Source organism: Thermobia domestica, chromosome 6 (genome assembly GCF_964235325.1).
Source record: "Thermobia domestica chromosome 6, izTheDome1.hap1.1, whole genome shotgun sequence".
NCBI classification, from domain to species: Eukaryota; Metazoa; Arthropoda; class Insecta; order Zygentoma; family Lepismatidae; genus Thermobia; species Thermobia domestica.
Genome location: NC_137459.1, coordinates 87,649,375 through 87,671,073, shown reverse-complemented (window position 1 = coordinate 87,671,073; position 21,699 = coordinate 87,649,375). Strand labels below are relative to the sequence as shown.

Here is a 21,699-nt window from a genome sequence, read left to right as displayed (position 1 = left end):
TTTTTTGTTAACTCAATACAGTAGTAAAAAGGTATGTATTGTATTTTGGAACTTTTAACATGAAATTTATTACTACCTGAAATCTTGTATAGTCACGCAAATTGCTCATGAAACAGCTTGCAGTCACGGAATTTGATGCAATGAAAATTATTCAGTATGTATTTTTGGGAGTTTCTACTTCTGCAGCTATAAATCGTGTTTTATTTTTGATTGGGATTACTTATTCTTTGTACGTACTAGTTGTCATTATGTAGATTGGCTCACTTGAGAACCACTGAGGCGAAACGCGAGGAATGTGCAAATCGACTGTAGTTGGCAAGTACCTGCAAACACTAGCGGGAATGATGAGAGACGCGACGGGACAGTGTATCTTTAGTAAGAGTTCAAAAAAGATTGAACAAAAGAAATAAACAAAAAAAAATACTTAAATCATATGAAAATGTGTACGTAAGAAATTAACTTTTCTTTTTTTTTCGCTTTATTATGTGTTTTATTCCTTCGTAGAACATTAGGACGCCGGTTCTCAAGAAAGTGGTTAAGATCGCAAAATAGTCTGAGTAAAGGCCAATTGGTTTACGACTGTTCTTTTTTTACGACTATTCTAAAATGAAATAATTGTACGGAATTTCAACAAAGACTTGCTATTCTCCTGATATATATTTTAGTGATTTTATTGATATACGATAGAAAAGAAAATGTCTGAATAGTTTGGGTGATAGTTTGAAATGTGTAGTGAAAGGCTTTAGACTGTAACGTACGGGGTGTTTACTTGCACTCCGCCCCCTTCTTTCTGAGCTTGTGTTCTCGTGACCATAGCCCGATCATACTCTAACTATTAATGACTGTTCTAATTCAATGTCCACGGCTGCCTCCAAAGGCAAAAACAAAACAGGAGGAATTTGCCATATTTTGAGATTTGTTATATTGAGTAGCAAGAATTTATTTTACGGCTTCAAATCCGAGTAATAATGTCGTGTAGAATTTCTAGTATTTAAAAGAAAAGTGTTTTCAGTGATGATATAGAAATGTTTCCATAAGAAAAGGCACACTTTACAAGAAAAAGTGATAATATTTTAATTTCATCACAAGAAACACGAAACAAATAAACTGTAGAATGCAATAGTTGTAAATGCTCGCAAACTCTGTTGAAATGCTCTTGTTCTGCTGATAAAATTTACAATTCGATTTGCTATTAATCGGCGCGTTCAATATACAAGTAGACTAGAGTCCAGCTTTGGTCAGTTTGGACCTTTTTCATGTTTAATATATCTATCTAAAACTCCTTTTAGTGTTTAACTGTGATATATACAATATATATCACGGTTTCAGTCATTTCCACCGAAATTCAGAACATCGTTATCTTCGACTGTTTTTTTTTTCAAAAATGTGGCCTTGTAATGGCCAAACGGTTAGTGAGTGATTGTGATGTCCATTGAGACTTTTTCTCAGGATCACAATATCTACAACATATCACGGTTTCAAGCAATTCCACCGATATCCAAATTCCGTAAGGATTGTGCGGGGTCCTTTGATTCGGTTCAGCATGTTATTTTCGTTTTCTTGATATATTACACATAAAGGAAATTTAATGTGAAATTATTATTTGTTGCAACCCCTGCGGTATGGATGGTATCACTTCCAATCAAGAAAATTACTTCACAACTTGACCGTTTGTACAGATAAAACAGATAAGCGTGCCGTATAAACTATTTTTTTTCTCAGAACTTTGGCAATTTAACTTGATTCCCTTACGCTCAAACGCTCCGATTGCTGTTATATTACATATTGAAAACCCTTCCTCAGCCGATGACGGTTTGTTGGTATAGACGAGAGACTTTAAAAACCTAAGGAAAGTGAAGTAGCGAAGTATAATAAAATGACCGGAAGTTCTAAGTTTTTGTCACTCTCTAGGCAAAAGGGGACGGATGGTTACTAAAAGAAATTGGTTGTGGTGGAATTGGTGAAATATATATATATATATATATATATATATATATATATATATATATATATATATATATATATATATATATATATATATATATATATATATAGGAAAAGAGAACTAGAAGGAAATTCACACGAACACAACGTAACTAACATGGTCTTGGGTCGAACCAGAGACCTTTGATATCAGGAAAAGAACACAAAATTTGAATCGTCATTAGGGTTTAGGAATTAGATCTCTGGGCTTCCGGCATCTATGGCCATGCTAACTCGTCACGGCAGTATTTGGCCATCTTTGGATGCTGGGTTATTTACAGCAAAGTAACATACTTATAGGCAACCATATATTCTCTAGTGTAAGTATGGCTGCATAGAGTCGTAGGGGTTGTATAGCAAAGTTTAGTAAGTTTTTACAATACATTACACTGTCTTTGAAGTTTGTAACATTTTAAACAAGTGGGTTGCGTGCATAAAGTTTGTTAAGCTTTTTTCTTTTTATATAATATATAAGTTATATTCTTATTGTTTATTATTCTACTTTTGGCCTTCGAAAAATTCTATATCGCACAAAAATCTGTATGGAATTTCGTGCATCACCTTTCTCTGAACAACATTCCTAGTGTATTCACCTTCGCGTTTAAAATCTCTATTAGAGAAGAATTACTAGTTTTCCTCACAATCGTAATACAAATCATAATTGATGCTTCGAACAGCGCCGGTGTCTGTTTTACTAAATAGAACTAAATAATGCTAAAAGTAGAAAAAATTGTCACCAAACAAGTATGTCTTGATTTTCTGGTGCAATAATATATATTTCACCATTATTATTTTTTTTTTTAACCGGACACGCCGTTTCAGCTGTCCACTCCTTATGCGCCTAATGTTAAATAAAAAGGCAACATTGCCATTAATAGAGGGCTGGGCTGGGGGAGGAAAGAGGTGACAGGAGGTGGATAAATTTTGTAAGAGTATGGTGAATAGGGCATGTTTGAAACGGGGGCTGGCCATCGACACGTTAGTGTGAAAGACAGTAACTTCATTCACTTATGTTGTGGGTCCAGGTAAATGGCGACATTGCATTTTCATTTAACATTGGGCACATAAAGAGTGTACAGCCCAAACTGCTCGTCCGATTAAAAAAAGAAAAAAAACCTTCACTTTACATTGAAAACATCATATTTGGAGAAGGTTTACCCTCCTACATTTTGTTGTAACTCTGATAATAACAGAGTCACTGTATGTCAGGGGACTTTTGAGGGAACCTGTATATAGTGTTAATGAACTATACCGACAAACGTAAGAGGCGATTGCTCACATCAAAATAAGAGAAAATGCTTATATGAATCTATTGAGAAAACGGCATAGTTTCAGAGTCAGGGCTGTCCAAAATCGCAAAAAAAGGCAAATTTCAACAGGCCCTATTTTGAATTCTGGAAACTGTGAATGGTGGTCCTTATCAGTGTAAAGAAAGTCACGCATACACAATCCAAATATGCATAATACATCAATTTTCGATGGGTATGTAAAATATTTTGTATAGGGTATAACTCTCAAATGTGCTCTCAATAGATTTTTCAGATATACCCTGATTTCAAGGAGGGTCCAAAGTAGGAAGGAGGTAAACCTTAACAAGAACCGTCATGCAGTGCTTTGAATGGAAGTCGGTAGTGTTAGTAACCGGCAGCTAAAGTTGTGTGTGTGTGTGTGTGTTCGAAATATACCGTGTTTTGTCACGGTATATTTCATGTTTTGTTCACTTATAAGCGTGAAAGAAAACGTCGCAGGTTCTTTTCTCCTGAGTACGAGATACCGAGTTGTTGACGATCCTTAACACCTCCGACATCGCGCCAAGGAATTCCGTGTTCATTGCTGTCAAGGATTATCGTTTGCCTACTTTGGACCAAGTCAGAGCATATCTCAGAATTCGGTTGATGGCATGTCCGGGAATTTCATCCTGCAATGAAATATGATTTTTGGATTGTGTATGCGTGACTTCCTTTACGCTGATAAGGACCACCATCCACAGTCTCCCGAATTCAAAATAGGGCCTCTTGAAATTTGGCATTTCTACTATTTTGTACATCCCTAACTCTGAAAACATTGTGCTCTTCCCCAGATGTTCATATGAACATTTTGACTTATTTCGATGTGAGGAATCACCTCTTACAGTTTGTCAGTATAGTTTATTAACATTGTATCGAATACTTATTGAGATAGGCAATATAGCATACAGTTTAGCTCCAGGATTTACTGTAGCCATTCGAAATTTTTCATAACACTACTTCTGTAGATCTGAAAATATGGATGATGTATAAACAATGAGACCAACAAATTAAATGAAGAATGCCTATTGGCATGCTCCTATATTTTTATTCTACCCCGACAATGTACGTAAGCAGTGATGGTTTCAGAAAATATTTTCCGGTGGAGGTGTCAATACCAAGGCAGTGAAAAGTTGTCCTTCAACAATACAGGTAATACCAATTAAAAAAAAATCGGTGATATGGCCTTGGGGGATTGTCGTTACTCTAGGTGCGAATTTTCTCACGCAAGGCCACTTTCTGAAATCATCACTGTGTGGAAGTACATCTGTATTTACTACAAAGTAGACGGTTCAGCTGATGCCAAAAGAAAAAAACTACATTAATTACGAAAATAAAACAATCTCAATTAGTATGTAATATTACAACTACATTTCGTTTTAAATACCCTTAAATAAGCGTTGACTCAAATAAAGCAGTAGGGTGACTTAGTTTTATAAAAGTTTGCAAATTTTTACAGCATAAAATATTTCGGTCATTCTCCTTCCTATATTCCATGAATATCGTTTTTCTAACATGCCCAAGAAAAAAGTTTTGTGTTACTTCTAGCGGATTCATTGTGGTTTTGTTTCACAAATGTAACTTTAATTTTTGAATTCTACTGGGCTAAATAACAGGTCATGTCAGCAGTGGAACGTTCATTTAACGTCGTGGGAGAATTTGGAAGTTTCTTAAATGATTTAAAAAGCATACTCCAGTTCCCGTAAAAAGAAACAACTGCAATGGGACTCGTTATAATGGTGATCACACATCCTGAGCTCGAAATCGTCAATTGCTCATTTTAAGCCTATTGAGGATTTGTGACAGAGAGTTTAGCTTTCAGGTTAATTTAATTTTCAAAAAAAAAAAAAAAGTAATTGAATTTGTACCTTCTTATACAATTTTATGCGAACTGATTACATAGAATATATCGAATAAAGCAACGTGGTATATTATATTCGGTACTTAATTTTCCGTACTTATGCTTACAACGTGATGCATTTTTTTTAATGGTCGAGCCGTTATTTTCATTAGGGCACTTTTAAAATAAGAGTTGCATTTTCATTTCATTCCAGTTGAAATAAATATATTTTATTTCAGATATGAGTCTACCGTGCTTAATAATTTTGTTTAGTTTAACATTGTTCAACATTGCGATTCATTTATTTCTCTTTTTATTTAATTTTAGTGGAAGAATGCAAAAGACGATGGAATGAAATTCGAAAGGACTTTCTAAGGAACCTAATTGCCAGAGAACAGAGAGCCACCAGGAAAGGATTAGACTCTAATGGAGGGGCAACCGCCAATGGAAAGGCATCAGACAAGGAAAGGTCAGCCACCGAGAAAGGCAAAGGAGCCGAGAAAGAGACAGCCGCCAAGGAAAGCAAGGCAGCCGAGAAAGAAGCAGCCGCTAGGGAAGGCGAGGCAGCCGAGGAAAGTGCAAATTCCAATCAAAAGGAATCAGTCGAAGAAGGGCCAGCCTGTAATGGAAAGGAATCAGCCAAAAAAGGGGCAGCCTGTAATGGAAAGGAATCAGCCGAAGAAGGGGCAGCCTTCAATGGAAAGGAATCAGCCGAAGAAGGGACAGCCTGCAATGGAAAGGAATCAGCCGAAGAAGGGGCAGCCTGCAATGGAAAGAAATCAGCCGAAGAAGGGGCAGCCTGTAATGGAAAGGAATCAGCCGAAGAAGGGGAAGAATGGAATGGAAAGGAATCAGCCGAAGAAGGGGCAGCCTCCAATGAAAATGAATCAGCCGAGGAAGGAACAGACTCGAACGAAGAAGAAAGCGACGACAGTTGCATCTCTCTCATTGACTACTTGGAAGATTATCTGGATTCTCTAATTCCACATATGAGCAGGTAATTATTAACGTATTCATTAATAATCATGGTCGTCGTATGTACACACTTTGCTGTTAGTAGCATGCCAGTTGAGAATTGATACATAATATGATCTGCTAACCTCTTTTTCTTCATGTAAGGATGAAAAATAAAACTTAAAGAAAAATAAATTCTTATACATACACCGGTGAAACATAATTAATTATCTATAAGTGAGAAAAAGTTCGTTACATAGATGCTACAGACATTTAGATTACTCACAACTCAAGTGGAAATTATATCTATATTATAAAATTGAAAGTGACTGTGTTTGTGACTTTTAATCTCTTGAACCGCCCAACCGATCTCGATTAAATTTTTGACATACATGCGGTTTTGGTCCGGAAGTGTTTCTAGCTATTCACTTTGACGGTAGAACTTGGTGTAGTGTTAGAAGGGGGAGTTAGAGAATATAAATAAAACTTAACACTTGAACCAAACGACTAATCTCGATCAAATTTTCAACATAGATGAGGTTTGGGTCTGGGATGGTATTTATCTATTCACTTTGACGATAGAACTTAGGGGAGAGGAAATAAGGAGTTAAAAATAAATAAACCTTAGTAACTCATGAACCAAACGATCAATATCGATCAAATTTTTATCATAGATGAGGTCGGAATCTGAGATTTTTTTTAGTCACTTCAATTTGACGGTAGAACTTAGGAGAGATGTATAAAATAAATAAAACTTAATAACTCTTGAACCACCTGACCGATCTTGATCAAATTTATAATCTAAATGAAGTTTTACCTGAGATGGTTTTTGTCACATCACTTTGACGGTGTAACTTAAAGATGGGGGAAGGGAGGAATTTAAAAATGATCGAAAATGACCAATATTAGTGTTCAATCCATAATTATCGGGTCACTGAGACGAACAGTGACACTTCCGATGCCGTTTAAGTCCAAATTCAGTCTATATGTCCGAAATGAAACATATTCTCTCCATTCAAAGAGCGGGTTTTCTGCTAGTCATTTAAGATAGTTATTAATTTTATAATATATGTTTATTAACTTAAAATTATCTTTTGAAGCTTAAAATGTACCGAATTAGCTGAAGAAGGGGCAGCCTGTAATGGAAAGGAATCAGCCGAAGAAGGGGCAGCCTGCAATGGGAAGGAATCAGCCGAAGAAGGGGCAGCCTGTAATGGAAAGGCTTCAGCCGAAGAAGGGGCAGCCTGCAATGGAAAGAAATCAGCCGAAGAAGGGGCAGCCTGCAATGGAAAGGAATCAGCTGAAGAAGGGGCAGCCTGTAATGGAAAGGAATCAGCCAAGAAAGGGGCAGCCTCCAATGAAAATGAATCAGCCGAGGAAGGAACAGACTCGAACGAAGAAGAAAGCGACGACAGTTGCATCTCTCTCATTGACTACTTGGAAGATTATCTGGATTCTCTAATTCCACATATGAGCAGGTAATTATTAACGTATTCTTTAATAATCATGGTCGTCGTATGTACACACTTTGCTGTTAGTAGCATGCCAGTTGAGAATTGATACATAATATGATCTGCTAACCTCTTTTTCTTCATGTAAGGATGAAAACTAAAACTTAAAGAAAAACAAATTCTTATACATACACCGGTGAAACATAATTAATTATCCAAAAGTGAGAGAAGTTCGTTACATAGATGCTACAGACATTTAGATTACTCACAACTCAAGTGGAAATTATATCTATATTATGAAATTGAAAGTGACTGTGTTTGTGACTTTTAATTTCTTGAATTGCCCGACCGATCTCGATTAAATTTTTGACATACATGCGGTTTTGGCCTGGAAGTGTTTCTAGCTATTCACTTTGACGGTAGAACTTGGTGTAGTGTTAGAAGGGGGAGTTAGAGAATATAAATAAAACTTAACACTTGAACCAAACGACTAATCTCGATCAAATTTTCAACATAGATGAGGTTTGTGCCTGAGATGATTTTAATCACTTTACTTTGACGGAGCAACATAGAGGAGGGGGAGACATATTAGAACCAAATATATATGTAAAAATAAAGGTGACTATCTTCGTGAGCTGATAACTCTTGAACCACCCGATCGAGCTCAATCAAATTTTCAGCATAGATGAGGTTCAAACCTGGAAAGTTTTCTTTATCATTTGAATTTGACAGTAGATCTTGGGGGTTGGGGAAGGGGAGAAGGGAAAACAAGTGAAAATGAATGAAACTTTATAACTCTTGAACCATCCGACCTATCTCGATCAAACTTTCAAGATAGATAAGATTTGGGTCTGAGATATTGTTTTTTTTTTTTTTTTTTTTTTTTGCTCATTTCACTTTTACGGTGCAACGTAGTGGAGAAGTAAGGGAGAGATATATATGTAAAAATAAAAATAATAAAAGTGACTGTCTTTGTCACTTCATCATGCTTAAACCACCCAAAAGATCTATACAATAAATAAAACTTAATAACTATTGAACCACCCAACATCTCGATCAAATTTTCATAATGATGACGTTCGGACCTAGGATAAATTTTTCAGTTAACTTTGATGGTGCAATGTAGGGAAAGGGAAGGGGGAGATAATGCAAAATAAATAAAGTGACTATATTTATGACTTCATCATTCTTGAACCCCGCGACCAATCTCGATCAGATTTTCGACATAGATGAGGTTTGGGTCTGGGATGGTATTTGTCTATTCACTTTGACGATAGAACTTAGGGGAGAGGACATAAGGAGTTAAAAATAAATAAACCTTAGTAACTCATGAACCAAACGATCAATCTCGATCAAATTTTTATCATAGATGAGGTTGGAATCTGAGATGTTTTTTTAATCACTTCACTTTGACGGTAGAACTTAGGAAAGATGTATAAAATAAATAAAACTTAATAACTCTTGAATCACCTGACCGATCTTGATTAAATTTTAATCTAAATGAAGTTTTACCTGAGATGGTTTTTGTCACATCACTTTGACGGTGTAACTTAAAGATGGAGGAGGCGATGAATTTAAAAATGATCGAAAATGACCAATATTAGTGTTCAATCCATAATTTTCGGGGTTACTGAGACGAACAGTGACACTTCCGATGCCGTTTAAGTCAAAATTCAGCTCTATATATCCAAAATGAAACATATTCTTTTCATGCAAAGAACGGGTTTTCTGCTAGTCATTTAAGATAGTTATTAATTTTATATTTTAATATATGTTTATCAACTTAAAATTATCTTTTGAAGCTTAAAATGTACCTTTGCCTCACATTGCATACTATAAATGCAGTAAAACAAAAAAGCTTGAGGTCGTTTAGGGCACCACTTACAATTATTCTATTGAGATTTTTTTCCTCATGGGTTACTTTTCCTGATATGGAATTATTTTTTTGAGTGAGACTCTAGAAACTTGGAAGAAGAAAAATCAGGACCTGCCTAATATATTTATGTATGTATATATGCAACAAGAAGCACGTCAATTTAGAATGTTAAAGTTTATACATTTTGTAAGAATTTTTTTTAAAAAAACAACATCTAAATCAATATAGAAATGACCATGATTTTACTGTAGGAACTCAAACAGCTAAAGTCGCCGACGATAAACTGAGCTTATGTTGAATAAAAGCGTAGTTTGATTCCAAATGTGATTTCGTGTTTTCCTAGTTTCACATTAAACTATAGATCCGGTAAAAAAAAAAAGGTTTCATACAAGCTACGTGGTTGAGGTTTAGGTCTTTTATTTGGAGCTTTGGGCAATCTAAGAGAGTAGTTAATTTTTATAAAGCTTTAGGCCACTTAGGTGGGCAGGAAGCTCTAAAGTTTTAGGCAAGCTAAAATAGGTTAAATATTTTAGACATTTAGGCAAGCTAAAATAAGTTAGATATTTTAGAGATTTAGGCAAACTAATAAAAACGTGACTAGATAAAATTGATGTTGGTGGAAACGTTACATGGAGCTTTATACCTTTTTTATTAGATAGCTGTGGCGCTGGTGTGTTTTTGTTACATGGCTAAATTATAATAAAAAATGTCGTTTGCTTTATGTAGTAAAATAAAATGAAATGAAATCTTTGAGTTTTACGTCCCACTCTTATACCGGTTAGGCTAAAGGAGACGGTGATGATGAATAATGAATGAAATGGTGGAATGAAGAAAGTAGGAGGAAACGGGAGAACCCGAGAAAACCCACGCATACGATGTTTGTTCACCACAAAGTTCGCATGGAGAGGGGTGGGATCGAACCCAGGAACCCAAGCACCAGAGGTGAACGCCCTACCACTGAGCCACCGCTTCCCCGCTTTATGTAGTAATTGCAGTAAAAAAGCACATCATTTTGTTTATAAAATAGAGAAAAAACACGTGTTGTTCTTTACAAATTTAAAACCACATGTAGAATATTACAGTATACTTGACACTCACTTTGTTTCGACTGACACATACAAAGTATATACATAATTAGCACATACTATGAATTTATCAACGTGAAATGACAAAGAGATAACAATGGATCAGAAAACAAAGAACCCAACAATAATGCCAACGGTAGTCACGATGTGCTGACCACATATTCGTATTTCTTGTACTTCAAACCATCGTTCGGATCAGTCTTCTAGGGTTTCGTGCCAAAGCGGTATAATACTACAAAAAAGAAAAATATGGGTTAGATAAGATAATAATAATAATAATAATAATAATAATAATAATAATAATAATAATAATAATAATAATAAACATACACACATTTTAGTTCTTAATGGGAAGAGATTCGCAAACGAATTACAAGATATTTAAGATTTTAATTGTGAAACAAGTAAATATATTATACAATATTATTCGCTTTTAACGAAAAAGAAAATATGCAAAGATGAGACACACATACTAATCATATACTTCTATATTACTCTAGCAAGACGACAGTGTACAATATAGTTGATGAGAAACTAAGGTGATTCAGAAAGTAATGCCTCCAAGCCCACTACTTACATGTTAGCCAATAGTACAGCTAATATTCTGAGCTGTTTGTCATTAATGTACTAATGTTTAAGCTATAGAATGTCTCTTGTTTTGCCTTTCTATTTCTTCTTGTTCTAGAGAAATGGGACAAACCGTGAGACCCAATGGTGACGTCCGGTTGAAACAGCGCGCTATAATTGAATTTTTGACTGGGGAAGATTGTGCGCCCAGGAACATTCATTGCCGGCGACAAGTCATGGATACACCATTACTACCCGGAAACGATGCGTCAGTAGATGGAGTACCGCAACACACCAACTTAAGGATCACCTTAAAGCCAACGCTGCAGTTGTGACGCGAAGGTGGAAACAGCAGCTCGCCAATCGGGTCTGCAGCAGCCACCACAATTCTTCGCGGACGGCATGAAAAACCTTGTTTTGCGTTGGAACAAGTGTGTTGCCCGTAATGGCGACTAAGTTGAAAAATGATGCCACCATTTATAACTGACATTCCAAGCTTTCCACTGATACCTGTATCGGTGCTATCTGTCAAACAAAAAATAAAAGTATCACCATGGAGGCATTACTTTCTGAATCACCATCTAGATCCCAAAATTATGATTAACTCTTAAGCTTTATTTTTTTGTTTAACTATAATGTTGTCCGAATATAAGATATATCACATGATTCAACTCATCAAGCTGAACATATTGCCATGTTCTATCGTAAATTGTGATGCACAGTTTCCGAGAAATCAAGGAAAACTTGTTTATTTTTGGTGTTAAGAAATATGCTATTTGTTTTCAATTAATTGCAGAAAATATTTTCTATTCTTCTGGAATAAATTATTTCTTTATTTCTTTATGTACTCTATTTGAAGTATATCGGATGTTCTAAAAATGTCTACCGGATAAAGTATATATATATATATATATATATATGTGTGTGTGTGTGTGTGTGTGTGTGTGTCTGTGTGTGTGTGTGTGTGTATGTATCAACGTAACCAAGAAAATTCTGTCGCTTTTTGTGGAGGTTTGTGTTCTATTGGTTCTCATACTATGAGTTGAATGCGAAAAGCCGAAGACCAGGGTGCGGCTATATTCAACATACTACCTGGTTGTTGTAGTTCAGTCATACCGTCAACTTGCATAAGGGCAGAGGAACACGGGACCTCCACAAAGTGTCATAAGGGCGTGTATGCTGTACGAGTTCAAACTGGCGGCAAACGAAGCTGCAGCGGTGCGGAAGATATGCCAGGTCTTTGGTGAGGGTGTCGTGACTACGCCGACAGTGCAGCGGCGGTTTTCGAAATTTAAGGACTCTGAAGGAACTCTCGCAGACGCGCGACGTGCCGGAAGACCAATACATGTACACAATGAAGATTTTCAGGCAGCAATCGAGGCGAATAATGGGCAGACATTTTAGGAACTGAAACTAAAATTCAGTGTAAGTGAAGAAGCCATTCGCCGGCATCACATGATTTGACTCCGGGCCAGAAAGCAACGCGAGCAGACACCCGTGTTCCTTTAGTGCCCCGTCTGAGGAAGGAGCTATTTCTGAATAGGGTGTTGACGTGTAAGGAGAAGTGGGTCATCCTATTACAGGACAACGCTAAGCCCCACGGGGCTAGGATGTTACAGGACACCCTTTTACGCCCTGGATGGTAAACACTATTGCATCCGCCATACTCTCCGGACATTGGACCGTCCAATTATCACCTGTTCCATTCCTTGGAAAACCATCTTGGAGGACACCAGTTCAAGTCTCTAGTAGAGGTGTAGAATGCACTTGATACCTTCTTCGCTTCACGGCCCACCAAATCGATATTCAAAGTTGGTGGATGAAAAGCCGACAGAACTTTCTTGGTTACCTCAGGTTCTCGTTCGGAGACGCAAATTGCACTATGTGGCAACGTCGCAGATAAAGAATCAAAGAATAAATGTACCAATCCATCAAATAGTTGCACCGATTCTTTCCAGATTGCAGTGTAACTCGATATACCTTGACACTAGCACCATCTATTAGCGTGACAATCGATGCAAGTGCTTTGTGCAATACTAGAACAACCAACAGTTCCAAGTTAATTTTGACGCCACCATATTGTGAAATTTGTGATATCTCATAGCAGTTGAAGGAGGTTTCGGAGGGTATACCATTGTATAGCATTTTCACTTTTTTTACGTAAAGAATAGGGCTCTATTGTCCGTGGGTACCATTTTTAGAACACCAGATATATGAACTATTAAGTAACAGATTATGCATACACTGTTGCCTGACTTCTCTTAAGGTTACGCACATACCCCTAAATAAACAGGTATTTCTAACAATGACGCATATAGCTCTTGTAATATATATATATATATATATATATATATATATATTACAATTTTCAAGATTATGTTTCTATCAGTTGATTTGATTTGATTTTCTGTTTTGGGTCTCTTTCAGTAGCAAGTGTACAGTATATGAGACATGGATCTACATCATAACGTGAGATCCAAACTACATGAGCTCCTGCCGGCAATCGAACTCAGATGTCCCATCTCAAATGAGCATATGCTAAGCGCTTAGCCTCTAAGGAGCTAATATGTTTATTAGTATTTTTTTTAACGAAGTACTTACTTGACTTACAATGAAACTGTTGAATGTTGAAAGAAATTACATTCATTCTAATAGTTCATAAAACTGCTTTGTTTAGTTGTTCGTATGCTTAATTGAAATTGTATTTTTTTAAACTTCAAATTATATAATTGCACTCCGGTACTTATATTGTTTTTTTCCCTATTTTCAGAGAAACAAGGAGCAGCTCAGAGCTTCCATCAAACTCAAACAATGTGGCCAACAACCCGATTTCCGATTGCCACGATGTACCAGTTGCTAACCCTTCTACTGCAGCTTGCGTTCCTATCGTAGGTGATGCTGGAGTGGAAGCAGATGATGAGATGGACGATGTGGAGAATGACTTAGAGTTACAATATGGAGACCGGCTGTTAGATCGTGTCTTTAGTGTAGTACAGGAAGAAGGCCTAAATCCTGAAGATGTATTCTCTGATATCCTTTTCTTCCATGCTCTTCTATACGAGGCATTAACTTTGACGGTTAAAGAAAAGCTCGCCTTACGTGAAGAATTGTACCGCTTCATGGATAATTTAAAGGCTGCAAAACGTCAAGGACGTTCTGGTCAGAATCAGCATACTGATGCTGAGAATCAAGCTTGGTACGCTGCTCAGGTTCCACAGACAACACATCGCTCCCCTTCTAATGCTACCCATGCCACCAATGACGATGATCGAGCCGTTCAAGTTCCACAGATGCTGTCAGCATCTGACACTTCTGAAGAGTCACAGGCTTCTAAAGTTCCTCAAGCATCCCAGGGACTACATTTTTCTCAGGATACTAGCAGTGGTTTGGTACTTATAGATCAGCAGAGACTTCTCAAGCATCAGGAACCTCAAAATTCGCAGGATAGCCAAGGGTCTAGAGCAACCAATGTACCTCAGGGTGATATTTCCCAAATCCCTCCTATGATTCCGTCTAATTCTTTGGCTCCAATCAATGGTTTCATTCCAATATGTCCTTTGATTGCAATCCCAACTTTGGCTCCAATCCATCCTGTTGGTCAAGTTCCCACCTTGACTCCATTGCCACCATTTGTCGAAATCCCTCAATTGGCTCAAATCACTCCAATGCCTCAAATCCATCCGTCGCCTCAGATAGCCCCTTTGGCTCAAACCCCTGTATCGGACCAAACGCGTCCATTGGACCCACAACTTGCTTCAATTTCTCAAACGCCTCAAGTTCCCCTGTCCACTCCAATCATCCAGTTTCAGCCAATTGGTCAACTCTTTCAGCCCATACCTGGAGCTCAATTCAATCAGGAGAATGCCGGAGGAAATAGAGGATGGTATTTCTTTCCAGCTCAGCCGGAGGAAGATCAACATAATCTGGAAAATTCGTCCGAGGATAATTCTCAGTCAGACGAAGGAAACAATCCACAACCTCCTAACTAAGCACGTCATGGTGTGACAGTGATGGTTCTCGTAATTTTAAAACAATATAACATCATTCGTGGTAGTAGCTCGAACAGAACTTCACTACAGAGATTAATAATCACATATAAATTTGATTTTTATTACCGTTGCAATATTTTTGGTACAATTTTGCAAACAACTTTTACGGACACGTTTCAAATAGTATTGAATTAGTGTGCAAGTAATTTTATGGAGGTTGCTTTTACAAACTTTCACGTCTCAAGATATTATTCATTCTAAACGTCGTAGGATTATTTGATTTTTAATTACGACCTTCCAGCAAGCTGTCTGAGAGTAAGATTGCGTGACCGTCTAGAATGAGTCTGAAATTTGTTTAGTTTTTTTTAAAGGCAAACATATGAAAATCCATTAAAAAGATTAAATGTTTTAAGATCAAAATAAATAATTATGGATGAAATTAAGCAAAACCAATTGTAAAATGTTAAGTTTTCATTTGAAATATATTGTATGTATACCTTTTAGGAAATCTGATAATCTACTTTCATATAAATTTCGTAGCCTTTACCGAGTTCTAATTTTGGTTAACAATACATCATCAACAACTAGAGCAATTTTGTTACGAATAAATTTAGGATAATTGGAATAATAAGTTTTTAATGGCATTTGAATATTTTACTTGATGCTAAATCAAAACCTTTAGATTGTATTGAACACAAAGCTACGAAACCTTGCTTTCGAATATGTGGTTAGTGCGTTTGGTGTTTGAGCGAGATAATATTAGTCTTTAAGTATTTCATGTCATTTCCCAACTCTTTGTTCAGTGACCTACTCCATATATATTTTTTTCTAAATCTCGAAAGTTTATTTTGCCATTCCTGTTTTCCTTTTTTATTTCCTGTTCCATTTTGTACCTTAGCTAATAACAGTCCACACGTAAATATATATATATATATACTTTTGTTTCTTTTCTCGGCAAATTCTTTCGTTCCAATCATCATTGCTATAAACTATTTTATTTATTATCATTCCATATATTTTTACAGTTCTCTCAAGTTTCTCCTAACATTACGTAAATTTTCGATTCATATTCTGTAACGTGGCCTCTACGAACTGCAGAAACAAATTGGCCAACCCTCCTATTTTGTATGAAACTGTCATCTCTCTTATCAGAAAATAAATGCTCAAGTTCAACTCTTCTATTTCCTATTGAAATGGCATCTTCCATATCGAATTAAAGTTAGTGAGAGGTAACATTTCTGTTGAATACCACTTTTCATTATACTCCACTTTATCGTTCTACCTCCTTTAATTCTTATTTGTTAAATGCTTTACAAATCATCTTCAATTCTTTTTGCAACATCGTATTTTCTTTTACATCCGACTTTATCTGTAATTGAATCATTACTATCTTTAACATTTGCACTGCTGTGTCGTTTCATATATTTTGTTACATATTTGGAAACTTTATTATTTTTTTCGTGTTTTCCTCCATATTCTTAGTAAACTAAAGCGTTATATTGATTCCAGTTATTCTTATACTTTTCATTTTGCTTAAGCGTTTTCGAACTTACTACTTACTATCACATATTTTTGTCAATCTTCCTTACATATTCTCCCTTTTCAACACCACGACTAAACGACCATTCCTTTTTCTTTCTTTCGTTTTTTTGTTTCTCGAATAATTCAATGTATATTTCTCTACTACCTAAAATATCACTTCGGTCGTTAGTTTCTTCATTATTAATGTCTACTGTCTACTTACTGTATATGTATAAATTAGAAAGTAAGAACTTTTTTTTCTAAATCATTCTTAAAGATAGTTTAGAATTTATAAAACTTAGTAAATAATTATACCATGCAGTGCGTTTAGGAATTCACGTAATGCCGTTTCGAAGTATACTTCTTGAAATGTACATAGGACAATAAGAGATGCCTCATGTAGAAGAGATGAAGAGAAAGCCATGTATGTTGAATGAAGATATTACGTCATATGGTGCCAATTATTAAAAATGTTAACAAAGTAACAAAAGGAATTTTACAAAGTAAAAATATTTGTATATCTTATGTAACTGCAAAATTTTACAACAGCACTGAATAGCTTACATAGTAACACAGAATAACAATTACAAAGTTCCTAGATAAAGTGTTATAAAAGCGAAATACATATACAAGTTGTGCATTGTATTTTTTTTAATGCGAAACATATCAGCAATGTTGTCTTTGACAGACGCGTTTTGTCTCTGAGCACATATTTATGATATTTATTTAAAAATAATATTATTAAAAATAATTTTAAAAAAACTCATCATGTCACTCAAGTACCTGTATTAAACTGCCATATAGTAGTTTACTAACAATATTATTAAGAATAAATTTTTCATAAAGCAATAAGTGGAAGAGTGGACAACAGTTTCAAATTCTACATTTACGAACTGCTCATTTTTGGTTAGAAAATGTATTTTACATTGCAGTGTAACTTAAATTGTTAAATTGGATAGAACAGTAAGCAACAACTTATTGAGATGTTCGTACAAGTATTCAGTCTGCAAAATAGATAGCTAGATTGAAGAAGTTCCTGGTTTTGATGTTATACTTGAAGAATAATGTACATTGTTTACGTTGTGATATTTTTATATAGTTTATGGTACCTTAACATACATGTTGCTGTGATATGCAGGTTTGCTTCAGAAGCGAGTATTGTTGTGGTACGGTTGCTTAAATTTGCTTCAGAAGCGAGTATTGTTGTGGTACGGTTGCTTAAATTTGCATGGCTTTCACATATCAGGGATATACCTTGTTAAAGATGTTTAAGATATATATTTTATATACGATATGTAGTATTTTGAAAATGTATATGTACAAGCAGTTTCATATTAATCCATGTTTCACATTTAGATAACATATTGATCAGGTTTATTAGTATAAAAAATATTGTTTAATGTAAAATTAAACAAGAAGAAGATAACTAACAAAAAAAAAAAAACGTATTGGATAACAATTGGAATTTTCTCATGTACTCTTTCAATATGTAATAAAGTAACTATTTCATTTTATGTACTTGTTTTTTCTAACAATGCGACAAACTGTTACCCTACAACTGTCTTAAACTTTTTTTTTTACATCCGGTGAACAAGGTCGAATATTAGGTATGATTTATTTTTAATTTTCATATGTATTTTAATTTTAAAGTAACAAACTCTATCTAGTTTCAGTTACCATCAGAAATTATATCGAATGCAACATATGTGCTCATCATGCATCACATACTAGAAGCCGTGTATAGTGTGCACGTTCTATTCTTGGACACGAAGCTGAAAAAAATTTTTGACACATTTTGAGCGTGCTTTTATAAGCTATAGAAATTAGTCATGCTATAAATATTAAAATTCAAGTCTCCCTACTCTTAGAGATTTAACTGCTATAATTTGATTTGTTAGCTCTCAGAGCCGGAGAGACAACGGCTTCACCTTTGAAGACCCAGCAGACTTAAATTTCAGTTTATCAATTACCAAACACGGTCCATAATCCAGTGTAGATGTTTGCTGACCGTATACAACCTCATTAGTGTATGTTTGCCGTATACAAAACTTCGTTGGTTATGTTTATTGTACAGTACATTTATGTATAACATACCTATAAATCTAGTTGATTTCTGAGAGATAAATAAGGTGGTGTACATGAGAACAGTGCTTTAGCCAGGGACGCACGCAGGGGTGGGTCCTGGGGGTCCGAACCCCCATAGTCCGAAATTATTTTGTAAATTTAGTCTAACTTTAGGGGCAATTTTAAAATTTTAAATACAATTTAGCCTGAAATTGTGTTTGGACCCTCGAAAAAGTTTGGCTCCCTCCCGAAATAAATTCCTGAGTACGTCCCTGGCTCTAACTATATTATTATTATTATTATTATTATTATTATTATTATTATTATTATTATTATTATTATTATTATTATTATTATTATGCAGTATTTTCTTTATTATATTAAAGTACCTCAAAGTATATGTAATGTTCTCTCATCGGAAATATTTTATTTTTATCTGCCAACAACATTACTTGATATTATTTAAAATAGTAGTTTGAAACCGTGAGGCTATAAGTGTTACAACAATTGGAAAATTACATTAAGTACACTTATTATTTAATATTAATAGCTAATAAAAAAAATTAAATGAAAAGTAACTAAGCTAATGCAAACTTCAAATGATATAGTGTCTATCGTCTTACAGTGAAACATTAATTGATATCATATTTTTATACAGTTCATAGAAAGTAGCAGTGTTAACTCAATTTCTATTTAGCAATAATGTACACACTACTGCAAAACTGAAACTATCTCAATTTGATTGACAGATTAGAAACATATTTCAGGCCATTTCATGTTAGACTGGATGAATGTGTCAAGCCAGTATGTACTGAACACACATTATGAAGTTACGGCTTCCCCTTAAGCAGTATAGCATACGAGATATAATTCTTGATTTTCTCAAGTACCTCATGGGATGTAGTATACTAAACACAAATATGTTTTCATGTTAGGTTTCCCATCAACTTTAAATGGGAAATATATACTTTTAATGAAATTCTAATAATTTGCAGTAGTAATATTTTATAGCATGGATCTACATTTTTTTAAACCTAAGGACCACATTGACTTCTCCAGTAAGTCCAAAGGGCGAAGACCTAGCTTGCTTATAATACTATCATACTACAGCGCCAGCGCCGTCTTGTCGGGTGCGACAGAATTACACAAAACGTCAATTACATTTTGTTAGCCGAAGTATACAGGTGCTGGTGCTTGCAGGACAATGTTGACCTCTGCTTTATGGGGTTGGGACTCCGAACAATTTTAGACGATAACTGATATTAGTTAGAAGGAACTGACCAAGGCGTGCAACTTAAAAAAAAATTACCAGTAACATAGTTACATGTACTTGTCCTCGCGAACATATGGATGGGTGTCTCTCATCATTGCCATAATGATGGCCGTATTCTTTTTTCAAGTTCCTATGACAGTTTTATAGGTCCTATCTCATCTGTTTGTGACCATCCCTTAAAATTTTACTCACTCGAACGCTAGATTGGCGCATCATCTCATATAATACATATAATACATAGTAACATTTGTGTGTTTATATATATATATATATATATATATATATATATATATATATATATATATATATATTTGAGGTAATACCCTTAAAATACTCGATTATTTTTTGATAATTATGCTATTTAAATATAATTAGATATTACGTTTTATTAAGAATGAAATACAGTAGTTTTGGTGGACTAATTTAGTAATAGGACAAGTGCCGGCCCATGTATAAATCCAGCATGACTCACGTGTCGCAAAACAAAGTTATCATTTTCCTGGATGCTGCCAAGCATATAATATTCTGATGACTGCAGGATATCCTAGTGTCCTATTTCATTGGGTGCGCAAAATTAATGTAGAATTTTTAGTACTTTTACTGTAACACATATCAGCGTTCATAAAACATTCTGGCTGTGTGCCTTCTTAATATCATTCGAAAACATATATTTTGTATTTTGATTATATATACGTCGTAGGAAATATTTCTGTCTATTTGTCTATTTTCATGCCTGGGAGTATAGGAAGTCAAAACACAATTTTCGCAAAATCTACATACATTAGCGTAACTACTTTGAATTCGGTCATAGAGTAGCCCAAACAATTCGAAACATTAACAGTCTAGGGCAGCGTTTCCCAACCTTTTTCAACTTGCGGCACACTACAGGTGTAACTTGAAATCTTTGGGGCACACTCATAAATATTATTATTATTATTATTTGCAAATATAAAATACAGTGGTATTTTTTCTCTGTAATTACTGATCTCCTCACAGAGAAGAAAGCTCGATTACTTTTTTTTTCCCGTGATCATTATGCATATTTTCCATTCTAATTTAAAACTTGACAACAATTGCAATAAAACATAGGACTCAGGTTTCTAAAAATACAATTCCTTTTTCGAAAACTGTATCCAACCTTTTACGAAGAAGAAAGATCAGTAAATAATGAACGAACGAATAAATCTCTTATTTTTAAAACACAAATGTAGGTAATTTGTATGCACGTTTGCTTTGTCAAAAGGATTGAATGATATTTTAAAATTTCAAGTTACGAAATTGTCTGCAACAAAAAAAATGCAATAATGGTCATAACAATGATAACAAATGCTTTTTTGAAAATTAAAAATGTACAGAAAAGTAAGTCAGTATGAAACTTAAAATTGTAGATTCACAGTAATGTGAAATACAAATATACATTTTTCCCTATGTCTTGCAATTTGATTGATATATAATTAATAATTTTGTTTCAATTTCCTCGCGGCACACCAGTGTGCCGCGGCACACCGGTTGGGAAACGCTGGTCTAGGGGTTAACTCTGGTCCCGTGGTAGGAAAATATGCCCTCAATTTGACTGCTGATTCTTATTTGTAGTAATAAGAATAGGCAAGCAATGACCAAATGATATGAATATAATCCGTTTATCCAATGTGGCATAGTCAAGTCACTAACTTTCAGGAATTTGTAGATATAGACATTTTCATATAACAATTTCTACTCCTATTTCCTCTTCCCAATCATATTTACAAAATTTCTACCCTAGTGGTACCTCACATCACGAATTCTATTATGTGATCAAATTTCAAGTTCT

General features: G+C 35.0%; 1 protein-coding gene across 2 annotated transcripts in view; it reads left to right on the top strand.

Annotated features, from left to right (window-relative positions):
• The window catches only part of LOC145688090 (uncharacterized), a 122,475-nt gene extending 104,743 nt beyond the window's left edge, over positions 1–17,732 (top strand). For both annotated transcript variants that reach the window (XM_081761823.1, XM_081761824.1), the window contains exons 3-5: positions 5,437–6,106; positions 7,164–7,541; positions 13,813–17,732. In XM_081761823.1, the coding sequence (XP_081617949.1) occupies positions 5,437–6,106; positions 7,164–7,541; positions 13,813–15,031 (2,267 nt within the window). In that variant the 3' untranslated portion in view covers positions 15,032–17,732. The remainder of the gene's footprint in view (positions 1–5,436; positions 6,107–7,163; positions 7,542–13,812) is intronic.
• The last annotated feature ends 3,967 nt before the right edge of the window (positions 17,733–21,699 follow it).